We start from the raw sequence: 17,259 nt of genomic DNA, 5'->3' as shown, positions 1-17,259 counted from the left end.
CAGTTAAACAGATTATTTACTACACACGGTAAACCTGTATTGCTGACCTGCATTGTGGAAAATAGATGAATCACCTATATTGTCTATACTTACATGACTTAGGAAACTAAAAAAACAGCACACAATCTATGGGCTTTGTAATACTTAAAGCTCTTTATTACCTGATAACTGACCTACAAAAAGTTCAGATCTGCACTAGTTTATTTATTGGTGCAAATGCTCACTTGTCCATCTACAGTAGTGCATTTCACGTAGGCACACAATATTTCCCGGTGCTTGGAATTGCTCTTGGAAAATCAATATGTACTTAGCTTTACATCTTTACCGATCCATCTAAAGATGCACATGGTTGAAAAAGTAAAGCCTCATTTTTATAGCCCCACATATTACAATTCAGGACTAACAACTTTGTTCTTTTTAACTTTCAACATTTATACTAAACTACTACATGTTGTAGCCTCATTTATGTCCTAAATCATGAGAGTAAGGGGACATTGGGACTGTCTTACATATCACGCTTGTGTCTGTGTGAGGGATACTGTAGTATCTTCATTGGTTTAAGGAGAAAATTCCAGCACATCGCATCCTGCAAGCATTAATTGCCCAATATGTGCCCAGCTGGGCATCATGGTACATCATGCCGAACTGAATCCCCCCCTATGTGTACCTAGAAATACAGTTTGTCATAAATGTTTAGAAGATGTTACTGAATTTCCATGAAAAGTATAGGACAAGACAGATAAATCAAGTTATTTTTCTTGAGAAAAAAAATCTGCCTTCTGGCAAAGCAAAGAACTTTTTCCTATACACAATGGATCCTATTCAGGTTCGGTAGCAGATGCTGCTAAATAGCAGAATCTGCTACTGCATTCCGTACTGAATAGGGTCCAATCTCTACTACTTTTAAAAATGTTATTCCACAAAACAACATCTCATTGTTAGATGCTACTGATCAGCAGTCATCCCAGAACAACCCTAATTACCCAAGCTTCTTGTCCATGGATTTGCTTTCTTGTCCAGCAAATCCATGTGCTTACCTATATATTGGGTGCATTCGCGCAAAAGTATACATAAAAGAGCGGGGTTGCACTTTCTTAAATTAGCTTTTTTTGTCTTACCAATACAGAAACATCTGTTTTATTCATTTTTAATATGTATGTTTTAAAAAAAGCAGTGGAATTGTGTTTGAGGGCAGGTATATATATCCAAAATTTCTGTGTGAGTTTAAAATCCCAGGAATGTGTTGTTAAATGGCTTGGTAAGATATGTTTCATTTTTTAAAAAGCCGGATAAGGGTTCCTGGGGTTATGGATGGAGAGTAAGGGAGTGATCCATCAATTAGGTGCCGTCTGGGTCTTTAGGGCCTTAGTCTCAGAAAAGGCTAATCAGTACTAACACCTGCATGGGTGTGTTAATTTTTTTTACAAGTATGTTAAAACACTTTACAGGAAGTCGCTCATGGCCTGGGGAGAAAGCTGATGTCTTAAAGAGAGGTTATCAGTAATGACTCTTAAGAGAGGCATTACTGCCTGAACCGCTATTTTTGTTAATTGGACAGTAGGTCCTTTTCATACATAGAGAAGGAACTTTGGGGGTCATTCCGAGTTGTTCGCTCGTTGCCGTTTTTCGCTATGCTGCGATTTGTTGCAAAATGCGCATGCGCAAGGCACGCAGGGCGCATGCGCTTAGTTATTTAACTAAAAACTTAGTAGACTTGCTGTGGATGCTGCTGCGCTTTTCAGTCGTTCTGCTGATCGGTGAGTGATTGACAGGAAAGGGGTGTTTCTGGGTGGTAACTGAGCGTTTTTTCTGGAGTGTGCTAAAAAACGCAGGCGTGCCAGGGAAAAACGCGGGAGTGTCTGGAGAAACGGGGGAGTGGCTGGCAGAACGCAGGGCGTGTTTGTGACGTCAAACCAGGAACTAAACGGACCGAGCTGATCGCAATCCAGGAGTAGGTCTGGAGCTACTCAGAAACTGCAAGAAAATATTTAGTAGCAATTCTGCTAATCTTTCGTTCGCTATTCTGCTAAGCAAAGATACACTCCCAGAGGGCGGCAGCCTAGCGTGTGCAATGCTGCTAAAAGCAGCTAGCGAGCGAACAACTTGGATGTGTAGTCCAAGCCGGACAGGCTAGAATTTTATGTTTATGTTTTGGTTTTACATTTGCTGCAAATAAAAATAGCTGAGGCTGTTTGTACCAAATACCCTGGACTGTCGTATTCATATTTGGTCTGCTGTAAGAAAGTGCACCCGTCTACTCCAGGAGACGCCATCCTTATTCCGATCTGCTCACAATATATTCCAATCAATCTGGGTTCATCCAGCAGAATGGCCACCTCTACTGTGGTAGAATACAGGTGCACGTTAAGACTTTGATCGCCTACAAATTTCCTCAAGATGGCATCTGCTCGACATCATGGGCCTGATTCAGATGTGGTTGGAGTGAGTATTGCTGCTGCTTACTTTGAAGCTGCAGCGATGCTTAGATATGTTAATGCAGCAGGGGGCGTCTGGTATAAGTAGATGCCTCCTGCATGAATGTGTGATCCAGTGCTGCATCTGAGGAATGTTCAGTAAGCTGATGCATTGTTATACTATGCAGGGTTAGACAGAAGTGTTAATATTAGGTATAGCCTATTGCAGATCTGCACAGATGATCATGATGTGTAAGAAACCATACCTATAAATAGGTACGTTTGAACATGTATACAATCAATGGCGCCGCTGGTGTTGGTGACACCCAATGCGTCTCATAAATGCGTGTGTCCAAAAAAAGGCATGGCCTCAAAAGGAGTTGGTGTAGCTTTGCGGCCATCCTGTTTTCATCACTCCACAGTCTGCCTGCACTTCCAGCACCTCCTCAGTGGCAGGAGCCAGGTGCTGCACGATAATATCACAGTTGAGCACCCTGCTCTCTGTCACTGAGGAGGAGCCGGCATTTTAGTGTCACGTGAGTGTATACAAGTAAACATATTTTTCTCATACGTCCTAGAGGATGCTGGGGACGACATCAAGACCATGGGGTATAGACGGGATCCGCAGGAGACATGGGCACTCCAAAGACTTTTCATTGGGTGTGAACTGGCTCCTCCCTCTATGCCCCTCCTCCAGACCTCAGTTTTAGAAATGTGCCCAGGTCGACTGGATGCACTCTGAGGAGCTCTACTGAGTTTCTCTGAAAAGACTTATGTTAGGTTTTTTATTTTCAGGGAGATCTGCTGGCATCAGACTCCCTGCTTCGTGGGACTGAGGGGGCAGAAGCAGAACCAACTTCCTCAGAGTTTCATGGCTCTGCTTCTGGCTGACAGGACACCATTAGCTCCTGAAGGGAACTGAACGCTAGCCGTGTCTAGATGCTCACTCCCACAGCACGCCGTCACCACCCTCGCAGAGCCAGTAGTCAGAAGACAGGTGAGTATGAGAAGAATGATCTTCAATCAAGTAAGTGACGGCTGAGGTGCGGCGAGGCTGGCGGGAGCGCAGCGCGCCATTGCTGCCCACACACACAGGCACTGCATGGTGCAGGGGGGGGGGGCGCCCTGGGCAGCAAGAAAAAGCCTCAAACTGGCTAAAAGGGGGCATAAGATGCCGCTGGCACAGGCCTACCCCCTGCCAGTATAAATAATAGGTCATATACTGAGGGTAAGGATGCGCCATTGTGGGGGCGGAGCTTCTTCCTCAGACAGTCAGCACACTACTCAGCGCCATTTTCTCTCTCCTCAGGCTGCAGAGAATACGCTGGTCATCTCCTCCACTTCTGACAAGTACAGTGTGCTATAAAGGGGGGGGGGGGCACAAAGCGATTGTGGTGCATTTGATAGTGTATATTACTATTAAAAGCGCGTTTGGGCTGTGGACATACTGTGTTCACAGGCAATACTGGCGCTGGGTTTGTGAACTGGCTGCTCCTCTCCTGTGTCCCTCTGACAGATTTTACTGTGGGTCTGTCCCCAAAATAAGTCCCAGTGTGTCTGTGAGTGTGGTGTACACGTGTGAGGCATGTCTGAGGCAGGGAGTTCCTCCCCGGAGGAAGCCATTTTAGGGACACAGAATTGTAATGTGGTGGCGCTACCGACACACCAAGAGCCTGCATGTGTGAAAGAGCTACGTGACAGTATGCATCTGATTAACCGTAGATTGGATAAGTCTGAATCTAAGGCTGCATGCTGGAGAAAATCTGTGGAAGATGTGATTTTTCAGGATGCTGTTATTCCTTATGCGGGCGGCCCATCTGGGTCACATAACAGACCATTTGCAAATGTTGTAAACACTGATACCGACACGGATTCTGATTCTTGTGTCGACGATAGTGAATCCAGAGACATAGATTATAAATAGGCAAAAAGTATACAATATATGATTGTGGCCATAAGGGACGTGTTGGAGGTTACAGAAAGCACTCCTGTACCTCAAGAGAAAGCTTATTTATGTAAGGAAAAGAAATCCAAAGTCACATTCCCTCCTTCACACGAACTAAATGCTCTGTTTGAAGGGATGTGGGTGAATCCTGATAAAAAATGTCATATTCCCAAAAGGATTCACATAGCTTCTCCTTTCCCGGTTGAAGACAGGAAAAAATGGGAGTCACCCCCTGTGTTAGACAGTGCACTTTCCAGGTTGTCAAAGAAGGTAATTCTCCCTGCTCCTGGCACGGCTTCTATTAAAGAGCCGGCAGACCGCAAAATGGAAACGACATTGAAATTCATTTTTGTTACCAATGGTACACTGCTCAGGCCCACTATTGCCTGCGCATGGGTGAGTCGCGCTATTGAAAAATGGTCAGAAAGCGTGTCATCAGAAATTGACACGATTGATAAAGATAAGATACTCCTTAAGTTAGGGAATATCAAGGACGCTGCCGCCTACATGCTGGAAGCAATGAAGGATATTGGACTCTTGAGTTCACAAGCCGCTACCATGGCAGTATTGGCTAGGCGGGCATTGTGGATTCGCCAGTGGAACGCGGATGCAGATTCCAAAAGAAACATGGAGGCTCTCCCATATAAAGGTGAGGCCTTATTTGGCGATGGCCTGGATGCGTTAGCCTCGACGGCTACCGCAGCTAAGCCAACATTTTTGCCCTCTGCGCCTGTACCGGCAAAAAAGACCTATCACCCGCAAATGCAGTCCTTTCGGCCCAATAAATACAAAAAGGCGAGAGGTTCCCCCTTCTTTGCAGGTAGGGGAAGGGGAAGGGGAAAGAAGCCCACATCGGCTCCAGGTTCCCAAGAGCAGAAGTCTACCCCTAATTCTGCCAAATCCCCAGCATGACGCTGGAACTCCCTTGCGGGAGGCTGCTCGGCTGGGGGCACGTCTCAAACTCTTCAGCCAGGATTGGATTCTGTCTGGCCTGGATCCCTGGGTGTTGCAAATAGTTTCCCAGGGATACAAACTAGAGTTTCAAGACGTTCCCCCATGCCGATTTTTCAAATCAACCGTGTCAGCTTCTCCGCCAGAGAGAGAAGCAGTAAAAGCGGCAATCCAAAAATTATGTCAAGATCAGGTCATAGTCCTGGTACCGTTGTCACAACAAGGGCGGGGTTTTTATTAAAGCCTCTTTGTTGTTCCGAAGCCGGACGGCTCGGTCAGACCGATCCTAAATCTAAAAAAATCTGAATTTCTTCCTGAAAAGGTTCAAGTTCAAGATGGAATCACTTCGGGCGGTGATTGCCAGTCTGGAGGAGGGGGACGACTTAGTGTCGGTGGACATAAAGAATGCTGACCTGCATGTTCCCATTTATCCTCCTCCCCAGGCTTATCTGAGATTCGCGATTCAGGATTGCCATTACCAATTCCAGACGTTACCTTTCGGTCTCTCCACGGCGCCGAGGGTATTCACCAAGGTGATGGCGGAGATGATGGTCCTCCTTCATCAGAAAGGAGTCAATATAATCCCTTATCTGGGCGACCTCCTGATAAAGGCGAGATCCAGGGAGCAGTTATTACAAAACATATCTCTCTCCCTGTCAATACTCCAACAACACGGGTTGATCATAAATTACCCAAAGTCACAGTTGGAACCGACGACAAGGTTGTCTTTCCTCGGGATGATTCTGGACACAGAAGTTCAGAGAGTATTTCTCCCGCTGGAAAAGGCTCTGGAAATCCAGAAAATGGTAAAACAGATATTGAAACCATCAAGTGTGTCGATCCATCAGTGCATTCGGTTGTTGGGGAAGATGGTGGCGGCCTACGAGGCCATACAGTTTGGCAGGTTCCATGCCAGAGTATTCCAGTGGGACCTGTTGGACAAGTGGTCGGGGTCACACCTACACATGCACAGAAAGATAATCCTGTCGTCAAAAACCAGGATTTCACTCCTGTGGTGGTTGCACAGCTCTCACCTACTAGAGGGACGCAGGTTTGGAATTCAGGACTGGGTCCTGGTAACCACGGATGCAAGTCTCCTAGGCTGGGGAGCAGTCTCTCAGGGAGAAAACTTCCAGGGATGTTGGTCACAACAGGAAGCCTGCCTTCACATAAACGTTCTGGAGCTAAGAGCCATTTACAATGGCCTTCAACAAGCGGTACATCTTCTTCAAGACCGTCCCGTGCAGATCCAGGCGGACAATGTAACAGCAGTCGCATACATAAACATGCAGGGCGGAACGAAAAGCAGAGCGGCAATGGCAGAGGCGACAAAAATCCTCCTCTGGGCAGAAAAACATCTACAAGCTCTGTCGGCAATACTCATTCCGGGAGTAGACAACTGGGAAGCAGACTTCCTCAGCAGACACGCATTCCATCCAGGAGAGTGGGGCCTCCACCAAGAAGTCTTCGCAGAGGTGACAAGTCTTTGGGGAGTTCCTCAAATAGACATGATGGCGTCTCGTCTCAACAAGAAGCTTCAGAGATACTGTTCCAGGTCGAGAGACCCTCAAGCAGTAGCAGTGGATGCACTGGTGACCCAGTGGGTGTTTCAGTCAGTGTATGTTTCCCTCCACTTCCGCTGATCCCAAAAGTACTCAGGATCATAAGAAAGACAAGGGTTTGAGCAATCTTCATTGCCCCAGACTGGCCAAGGAGGGCTTGGTACCCAGATCTTCAGCAGTTACTCATAGGAGATCCTCGGCCTCTTCCTCCTCGGGAGGACCTGCTGCAGCAGGGGCCGTGTGTGTACCAAGACTTACCGCAGCTACGTTTGACGGCATGGCTGTTGAGCGCCGTATCCTAGCCAGGAAGGGTATTCCTAAGGAGGTCATCCCCACCCTTATTCATGCCATAAAGGAAGTAACGTCGAAACATTATCACCGTATTTGGAGAAAATATGTGTCGGTGTGAATCCAAGAAAGCTCCTACGGAAGAGTTTCACTTAGGGCGTTTTCTCCATTTTTTGCAGGATGGTGTGGAGATGGGTCTACGATTGGGATCAATCAAGGTCCAGATTTCGGCCTTATCAGTGTTCTTCCAAAAACAATTGGCCTCCCTTCCAGAGGTTCAGACCTTGGTGAAAGGGGTTCTGCACATCCAGCCTCCATTTGTGCCTCCAGTGGCACCATGGGACCTTAACGTGGTATAGCAGTTCCTTCAATCGGATTGGTTTGAGCCTCTACAAAAGATAGAGTTGAACTTTCTCACTTGGAAAGTGGTGATGCTTTTGGCATTGACATCCGCAAGGCGGGTGTCTGAATTGGTGGCCTTGTCTCACAAGAGCCCTTACCTGATTTTCCATGAAGATAGGGTAGAGTCGCCAACATTTTCTTCCAAAGGTGGTTTCTGCTTTTCACATAAACCAAACTATTGTGGTGCCAGTAGTTACTGACACATTCACTGATTCAAAGTCTCTAGATGTGGTTAGAGCTTTGAAAATCTATGTTACTAGAACATCTCGTATACGGAAAATAGAGGCTCTGTTTGTCCTGTATGATCACAACAAGATTGGCTGTCCTGCTTCCAAGCAGACTATTGCACGTTGGATAAGAAATACGATTCAGCAAGCTCATACTACGGCTGGATTGCCGTTACCGATGTCGGTAAAGGCCCACTCCACTAGGAAGGTGGGCTCATCCTCGGCGACTGCCCGGGGGGTCTCGGCATTACAACTTTGCCGAGCAGCTACTTGGTCGGGGTCAAACACATTTGCTAAGTTCTACAAGTTTGACACCTTGGCCGATGAGGACCTACAGTTTGGTCAATCGGTGCTGCAGGGTCATCCGCACTCTCCCACCCGTACTGGAGCTTTGGTATAGACCCCATGGTCTTGATGTCGTCCCCAGCATCCTCTAGGACGTATGAGAAAATAGGATTTTGATAACCTACCTGTAAATCCTTTTCTCCTAGTCCGTAGAGGATGCTGGGCGCCTGTCCCAGTGCGTACTTTACCTGCAAGTCTAGTTATTACAGTTACACAAGTTGTGTTATCTTGGTTTCAGCATGTTGCTGCAATTAGTTCATGCCTGTTGGTGTGTCTTATGTTGAATGCCATGTGTGCGGCATGGTTGAGGGTGTGAGTTGGTAGATATCTCACCACTAGTTAAGTACTTCCTTTCCTCGAAATGTCAGTCTTCCTGGGCACAGTTCCTACAACTGAGGTCTGGAAGAGGGGCATAGAGGGAGGAGCCAGTTCACACCCAATGAAAAGTCTTTGGAGTGCCCATGTCTCCTGCGGATCCCGTCTATACCCCATGGTCTTGATATCATCCCCAGCATCCTCTATGGACTAGGAGAAAAGGATTTACCGGTAGGTTATCAAAATCCTATTATTTGCATACACACAATGCAGACGCCTCTATTACATTCAATACCTATTGTGTTCAAACAATTCAGAACAGAAGTTTTTCCATTTCTCTGGGGAAGCAGTAGTGTCTTCCTCCGTTTAACTTCTGCTACCACAGAAACAGTATGATGCAGTGATTCCCAATCTGTGTGCCCTCAGGACACTTGCCCTGGGTTGGTGGCCCAGTACAATTCAAATTATTTGTGGTCAGTGTAATAGGCAGAACCAGTGTTTGTGGCTGCCAGTCGTAAGTCATGTGGGTAAACAGAAACAAATCCTATATATAAACACAATTTGCTTAATTACATTTTTTTTACTTTTTCTTTGGGTGGGGGGGATTTGGATACTCTAGGGCACCAGGATTCAAACAAGTTTGGGAACCACTTGAGAAGTAAATAGTGCTTGAAAAACACTGAGTAATGTAAATAATGAGCACTGCAGTTGGAATGCATTTCAGCATACGGGATGTTGTTACATTGCCGGCAGTTGGGGTCCCGGCTGTCAGGAGGATACTGACGCCAGAATCCTGACCACTGACAATGCCTACAGCTTGAATCCCGGCTAACGGACTATTCCCACTCGTGGGTGTCCACGGCATCCATAGAGTGGGAATAGAACATGTGGCGAGCCACCGTGCCCGCAAGGGGCTTCATTGCTCTCGTCCCCGTGCCAGCATTCTTGGGGCCCGGGATCTCGGCGCAGATATGATGACCGCCGGCATACCATACCCAACGCCAGCATACTATTCAGAGCATAGTTGGCTATCTCTCCCAGAATACATGTGAGATTCCTAAATTATCATTAGACCTGCTGGACTCCCAAAAGAGCTAACAATTATCCTGGAGTACTTAACTGCTAGAACATGAAGTACAGCGAAATTGTCAAAACACGCACACCACAGTAAACACAGAGTGTGAGAGGCATGAGGGGAACTGTGTTTACTGAGATGATTGGGCATTGATGACATGATGCCCGAGCCACTTGATGTGAATTGGGTCAGCAAGCCCTGTCCACCTCCGCTTTTCCACATCTCCCACAGAGTAAGGAAAAGTAGGCAAATATGACTAAAAGATCTGGATGTCCTTCAGGATTCTAGGATTAAAAGTGTATTACTGATATCTCTACTCCGCATACTGAAAAGAATAGCCTTGTGCTTATTTTATTTTCATGTGGTTTGCTAGTGATGGCGACATGTCATCATCATTATTTGTTATTTGCATCTGTCCCTGACCAACAAAAAAATAATATGACTTTTACAGGTATATGTGCATTCAAGTGCAGGCATATGTAAATGTACTGGACATACGCATTGCAAGGTCATGCGAGATATACTACGCCAACTTGCATAGTACTCACTCTGCTGCTTTGAACTATTGTTTCAGAGACAGATATGGTCTGAAGGTCAGGAATATTATATGTGACAGCAGCAAATGATAGCCACTTGACACACGTGTCATGATTGTCAGGACTCGGCAGCTGGCTTCCCGTCACATACCTGCAAGGTGGGTGACTGTCCTCCAGCAGGAGTCATAGCGTTCCTGCAGCTCTATGTCAGCTGCACAATGTTCCAGAATTCAGGCCTGCTCTGTCTCCAGAACTTTTCCCTCCAGCTCTGTGCACTGAGCGCAGCCATCTTGGATTAGGTCAGCTGACCATCAAACCCCCATTGTGCAACAGAACCCAGTCATGTGATCCAGGCTACCAATCCCAATGCAGCAAGTGGTATAAAAGGCCTTCCTGGTGCACTCACAAGTTGCCAGAGCAACGTTGGACATATCCTACATCCTGTGATCTCTAAATTCTCCCTTTTAGTTCTGTTCCTGATATACTCAGCTCCTTCTTGTTCCATTGGGCTTGTGACTTCTCAGTCTGCTGTAACTCTGTATATTTTCTGTCTGCTGCAGTTCCAGTGGTACCAGCACCAGCATTATTGGTTCCAGCACGATGTACAAGTTAGCCGGTCCGAGCACGGCATACCAGCATTACTCGTTCCAGCCCTGTGTCCTAGTTAACCAGTCCCAACCCCGCGTCCAAGTTAACCAGTCCGACCCCTGCATACCAGCTTTACCAGTTCCAGCCCGCTGTCCAAGTTAACCGTCCCAACCCGGCCTACCAGCATTACCAGTTCTAGCCCGGTGTCTAAAGTTACCAATCTCAGCCCAGCATATCAGCACACTCACTTCCAGTCTAGTATTCCAGTGCACTCCGTTTTTACCCGACCTGCCAGTAGTAGCCTCTCCCAATCCTACATATCACCATAACCCAGTCTTCTACTAGTACCTGCTCTAGTCCACACATCATGCAAAGGAGTTATATACGCCCGCCCACCTTCCTGTATACAGCACTCATTCTAGAACCAGTCCCAACATCATCCCTGGGAATACAAAAAGCCAAAAGCCTGACAATGATTATCTTATATATATAATCAATCAGTTATTCTTGCCTTAATGTAACTGTATTCTCTCTTGTAGCTCAAGCCTCAAGAGAAGATATATTTTAGAAGCCTTAAAGATGCAGTACAGATATACTTTAATAATATATCTCAGGTGAGACTTCTACACATGGCTCATGTGTTCACTATCATTCCTGCAGTGTAAAAAATAGGATTTGTTACCAAATAATACCAACGAGGAATAATGTTTTGTAAACATGAGTTTGCCATGTTATTGATTGCTTATAAATATATCCTTGCATCATGTACAGTATGATTGGAACCAAATAGGAAAGATAGTTACGTATTAAGCATACAGGGCTGTGTACAGTTACTTTATTGGAACCTGGAATCTATGTGGCTGAACCATCCTCATCCACACACTTGGTTTCATAGCAGGCATCATTATCAGTGCACACTTGCACTAGCCATACTGTATAGTTGGTGCAAAAGTTATATCTAAACACAGGTCTAAACACACTAGACACATTGGCAAATCCGAGTTGTGTTCAGTGCTATATTCGCCCCTAAGATATTTACTATTATTCCTATTCTTTTAGTGAGCAAAATATCCAGGTGCTAAAATTGTGAAATATGATTTGAACCTGCTTAGCTTAAATATCCAAATTAAACTTTTTTTTTTCTCATGAATTTGGTGCATTTCTATTGTATTCCCTTCTATGCATTTATATATTTTATGTAAAATATATAGACCTATTATCACTATAGTTATGCATTGTGGCATTTGATAAAAAAAATAAGTCTGGAATACCACCATGAAAATCCTGTGTTTTCCAGCACGGTTAGATTCCTATTAATATACAGTACTTATTCTGCATGGATCGCTGATCTGAGAAATTGTAAATTGAACAATTATTGAATTACTGTAGCGTTTGCATTGTGAACGTGCGAGGGGTAATAGCGGCAGAAATTGTGTACAGATCCTAATTGCAATGTAGCCGCTGTTTGACTGGCCAGAAACCTGCCGTTTTTGTGTGTCAAAAGAAATGCAGGCGTGGCCAGGCATTTTTGGGGAGGTGATCTGCTGTCAAAGCAGATCACTTACAGCCCATCTCAGTCGCAGATTGCTGACAGCCAGGGCCGGCAACAGAAACCTTGGGGCCCGGTACACTGATTTATTTTGGGCCCCCTCCCCAAGCCCACTACCCTCGACCCCCATATCCACACGTCCTTCCCCTGTGTGTGCCAATACAAGTAACACCTAAGTACCAAACGTTAATATTACACCACAGACCGGGTAATAGTAGGACAAATAACAGGTGTAAACTCACGAGCCATGAGGCATTCACTTACACTTTGGGGAAGATTCAATTAACCATGGGTGTAGCATGGCTGCAGCTCCCGGATTTAACGCCTGAAGCTGTTCAATTACTTGACAATTTCCACGTGCTGTAAGCCCATAGTTAACGCATGTGAACTCATAGCTTCTTGTTAAAGTCCCCAGAGCTATGGAATTACCCTGTGTCTTGGGCTCACTACATGGGGCAGCATCAGTAACTGAATAGCTCACAGCAGAGCTGCAGCCACGCATTAAGTCCCATTGCGAATAGAATCTGACGCTCTATTGAACATATCCCTAGGGCTGTACCACTGAACACGGAGCAGCAGCCTTCTCTTCCTACTGGATAAAGAAAGGGCGAGAGAGAGGAGAGAGGGTAGACAAAGAAGCGGGAGAGAGGGAGTGAGTGAGGGAGGAGAAAGGCGGGAGAGTACAGAAAGAGGGGGAAAGAGAGTGAGTGAGAGAGGAAAGAGAGAAGGTGAGGGGACAGAGAGTGGGGAGGGAGAAAGAGAGAGTGAGAGAGTATGAGAGAGAGGAAAGACAGGGTAAGAGAGAGGAGAGAGGGTAGACAAAGAAGTGGGAGAGAGGGAGTGAGTGAGGGAGGAAAAAGGTGGAAGAGTACAGAAAGAGGGGGAAAGAGAGTGAGTGAGAGAGGAAAGAGGGAAGAGAGAGAGAAGGTGAGGGGACAGAGAGTGTTGAGAGAGAGCGAGAGAGTATAAGAGAGAGGAAAGACAGGGAGAGAGATAGGAGAGAGGGTAGAGAAAGAAGGGGGAGAGGGAGGGAGTGAGTGAGGGAAGAGAGAGAGAGGAAGGGTAGGGGACAGAGATTGGGGACGAAGAGAGAGAGGGAATGAGGGAGGGAGCGGAGAGAGGGGGAGGGAGAGGAGGGGAGAGAGAGACAAAAGAAAAAGGGAGTGAGGGCGGGATGTACTGAATGGAAAATGCGGTAAAACCCCTGTTTTCGGGGGTTATTCTGCATTTCTGCTGTGGGGTACACTGGGCTCCACAAGTCTGGACAATGGGGTGTAGAGTAGGATCTTGATCCGAGGCACCAACAGGCTCAAAGCTTTGACTGTTCCCAGAGTGCACAGCGCCGCCTCCTATATCACCCCGCCTCCCTGCACAGGATCTCAGTTTTGTAGTTTGTGCTGCAGTAGCAGGCACTTAACAGAGGGGCTGCTCCAAGCAGCCCTGAGAAAAGCTTTTTATGAGGTAAAAAGTGAAGACTTCAAGGGCAGCAGCGGTGGTAAATGTCTTATGACATTCACTGCTGCAGCTCCAGCTCTCCCCAGCGGCGCTGTACACTCCCGAGCCCTGGTTGCCGGGTACCTACAGCGGAGGCTCCGGTTTTCTTCATGTTAGACACACACGGCTGGGGCTCTCCAGGATCGCGTGGCAGCGCTTCGGGAGGTGGTAAGTGGGTCCCGCTCGCGGGACCCGGTCTTTATCGCGATCCGGTGCGGTCAGTGGGAGGCGGGCCGCGCGCGCTGGTGGTGGACACTGTGGATACAGGCGATCCCACTAGATCACCAGGGCATGGGCGCAGGTCAGGTTTTCTCTTAAAACCGATTTTAATATCGCCCACAGGACCCGGTGGCTTTGCCAGCAAGGGGGATAAGGCTTAGACCTGAAGCCCCTCCCCCAGCCCCAGGGCGCCATTTCCAGCAAGTGTTCCCGCCCTGGAGCTGCATCTCTGTCTTTTCCTCACTCCCTGTCAGTGTCTGCGGCGCCATTACTCCTCAGCTCACTGTTCCTGGGACTGCTTGGGCAAATCCTCCTATGTAAAGCCGCCTGGTTGTCAGCGCTGTGCCTTTACATGACACTTAAGTATTCTACCTGCCTTTTTAGTCAGTGTTAGTAAGAAAGAGTGCATTTAGTCAGGGGTTTATAGTACCCTGTGATATACATCCAGGGGGTCATTCCGAGTTGTTCGCTCGCAAGCGGATTTTATCAGATTTGCTCATGCTAAGCCGCCGCCTACTGGGAGTGAATCTTAGCATCTTAAAATTGCGAACGATGTATTCGCAATATTGCGATTACACACCTCGTAGCAGTTTCTGAGTAGCTCCAGACTTACTCGGCATCTGCGATCATTTCACTGCTTGTCGTTCCTGGTTTGACGTCACAAACACACCCAGCGTTCGGCCAGACACTCCTCCGTTTCTCCGGCCACTCCCGCGTTTTTTCCGGAAACTGTAGCGTTTTTTCCCACACGCCCATAAAACGGCCTGTTTCCGCCCAGTAACACCCATTTCCTGTCAATCACATTACGATCGCCAGAACGATGAAAAAGCCGTGAGTAAAATACCTAACTGCTTAGCAAATTTACTTGGCGCAGTCGCAGTGCGGACATTGCGCATGCGCATTAAGCGGAAAATCGCTGCGATGCGAAGATTTTTACCGAGCGAACAACTCGGAATGAGGGCCCCAGTTTCTTACTGTGTAGTGTTATATCTATTGACTATATAGCTGTGTAAGCTAGTACAGTGCAGTATTATTGTCTGTAATAACCTCTGCATTGTACAAACTGTGACTATTTGTGTGTGCATTGATAGCTGAGTGGTGTCCATCTCGTGTCTTTCACTCAACTTGCTATCCCTATATTCTATAACCTGAGGGGGCTTGGTGCGTCAGGTGTTATTTAATATAGGATTTTCACAGAGATATACTGTATTACGTATTTTTCTCTGATTTAGTCACCATATCTCTCCTTTATCTCTGCTGGTGCTGACTACACTGCGCAGGGGTTTGGGTTTAGGGATATAGTGCTGCTAATAATTGTACTGTTACCTCATACTGCAAGTTATATCATGTCTGCTTCTGAGGGTAACGGTTCTGGGGTGGAACATACTGCTGGTGTTGCTGAAGCCACAGGCGCATATGGGGAGAATATAGCAGCTGTGGGCTCTGGTTCTGGGGCCTCCTTGCCCCCCAGTGGGACTGTGGCAACGGAGGCACATACTGACCCTCCGTGGGCCGCTTTTTCCACGCTTCTGCATACGCTAGTTCATAAACTAACACCCCCTATGGGACCCCCAATGCCGGTACAACTGTATGTGGTCCCTGCAGCTAACCCGCCGTGGGCGGACGATTTATCTGCTCAATTAAAGAAGTTGAACCAGTCCCTGACTACTAAAAAGTCTGACCATCGCTCGCCTAAGTCTAAGAGGTCCTCTAAGCGAGCGCTCGTCTCCTCACAATCCACTGCTGTCACTGACACCTCGTCTGATGAAGACAGCACATACACTGACCCCACAGGCTCTGACTCAGATACGGCTGATGGGGAGTGTAGTTCACATGTGGATGTTCCTGATCTTTTGGAGGCTATTCAGTTAATTCTGCAGATTACGGATGATCCCGAGCCATCTGTTCCTCCTAAGAAACCAGATAGGTTCAAGCGTCAGAAGGTGATTAAACAAGTTTTACCTCACTCTGACCACCTAGTGGATATACGTCAGGAACCCTGGCAAAGCCCGGGTACGAAGTTTGTGCCTCAAAAGAAGCTGCTGGCTCGCTAATCCTCGCACCAGAGCTGTCTAAGAATTGGGAAATGCCTCCTCCAGTAGACTCACATGTGGCTAGGATGGTGGTTTCCTCAGCTTTACCTGTCACTACCGTCACGTCTCTAAAAGAGCCTACGGATAAATGTGTTGAGGGTTGTCTAAAAGCGATTTACACCCTCACGGGTGCTGCACAAAGGCCTACTATTACAGCTACATGGGCGGCAGAGGCTATTGAAGCATGGGCCTTCGAGTTAGAAGCTGAAATCTCCTCTGACCATGCTAGACAATGCTTGTCATATATTGTCACAGCTTCTCGCTATAATAAAGAGGCGGCTTCTGATGCCGGTATCCTAGCAGCCAAGGCCTCTACTACGTCAGTCCTGGCTCGCAGGATATTGTGGCTGAGATCCTGGTCTGTGGATCTGGACTCTAGAAAAACCCTGGAGGTACTCCCTTTCAAGGGAGATATTCTGTTTGGGGAGGACTTAAATAAGATAGTGGCTGACTTGGCTACTGCCAAAACTGCCTGTCTGCCTAATACAGCTCCTTCTGTGTCAAAGGCCAAAGGTACGTCCTTTCGCCCCTTTCGTCCTTCAGGTAAAGCAAAAGGTCAGGCGTACCATAAGCAGGCCCGCACTTCCAAACCTGGTAAGCCGAAGCCCAAAAGAGCCTGGGCTGCCCGTCAGCCAGCAGCCAAGACCGATAAGCCTGCCGCATGACGAGGCGGGCCTCCCTCTGGGGGATCCCAGGGTGGGGGGCTGGCTTCTAGGGTATACCCAGGAATGGTTGAAGACCGCTTCAGATGCCTGGGTACGGGAAGTCGTCACTCGAGGTTACGCCATAGCCTTCAAAAACCGACCCCCTCATCGATTTTGCCAGACAGACGTCCCGTCGGACCAGACAAAGGCAAACACTCTGCATTCGGTGGTACAGACCCTCCTGGATACAGGAGTCGTAGTACAGGTGCCTCTTGCTCAGAGGGGCCGGGGGTACTATTCTCCGCTGTTTCTAGTCCCGAAACCAAATGGGTCCTCCCGGCCCATTCTCAACCTCAAGGCACTGAACAAGTTTGTGAAGGTTTCCAAGTTCCGTATGGAAACCCTTCGCTCTATAGTTCTGGCCTTGGAACCTGGGGACTACATGGTCTCCCTGGACATACAGGATGCTTACCTGCATATTCCTATAGCAGTGTCACATCAACAATACCTGAGGTTCGCTATTGGCAACCTCCATTACCAGTTTCGGGCGTTACCTTTTGGTTTAACAACGGCTCCGCGAGTCTTCACCAAAGTTATGGCGGTGGTGACGGT

General features: G+C 47.3%; 1 protein-coding gene across 3 annotated transcripts in view; it reads left to right on the top strand.

Moving 5' to 3' along the window:
- RNF212B (ring finger protein 212B) overlaps window positions 1–17,259 on the top strand; it is a 368,589-nt gene that overhangs the window by 84,845 nt on the left and 266,485 nt on the right. For 2 of the 3 annotated variants that reach the window (XR_010171594.1, XM_063913629.1), the window contains exon 4: window positions 11,188–11,262. The exons of the other annotated variant lie outside the window; for it this stretch is intronic. Coding sequence is in view for 1 of the 2 variants with exons in the window: in XM_063913629.1 (XP_063769699.1) it covers window positions 11,188–11,262 (75 nt within the window). In the remaining variant the exon portion in view is untranslated. The remainder of the gene's footprint in view (window positions 1–11,187; window positions 11,263–17,259) is intronic. 3 annotated transcript variants of the gene reach the window in all.

Source organism: Pseudophryne corroboree, chromosome 1 (assembly GCF_028390025.1).
Source record: "Pseudophryne corroboree isolate aPseCor3 chromosome 1, aPseCor3.hap2, whole genome shotgun sequence".
Taxonomy (NCBI): Eukaryota; Metazoa; Chordata; class Amphibia; order Anura; family Myobatrachidae; genus Pseudophryne; species Pseudophryne corroboree.
The sequence above is the reverse complement of the archived record's forward strand: the minus strand, read 5'-3'. Positions and strand labels throughout refer to the sequence as shown.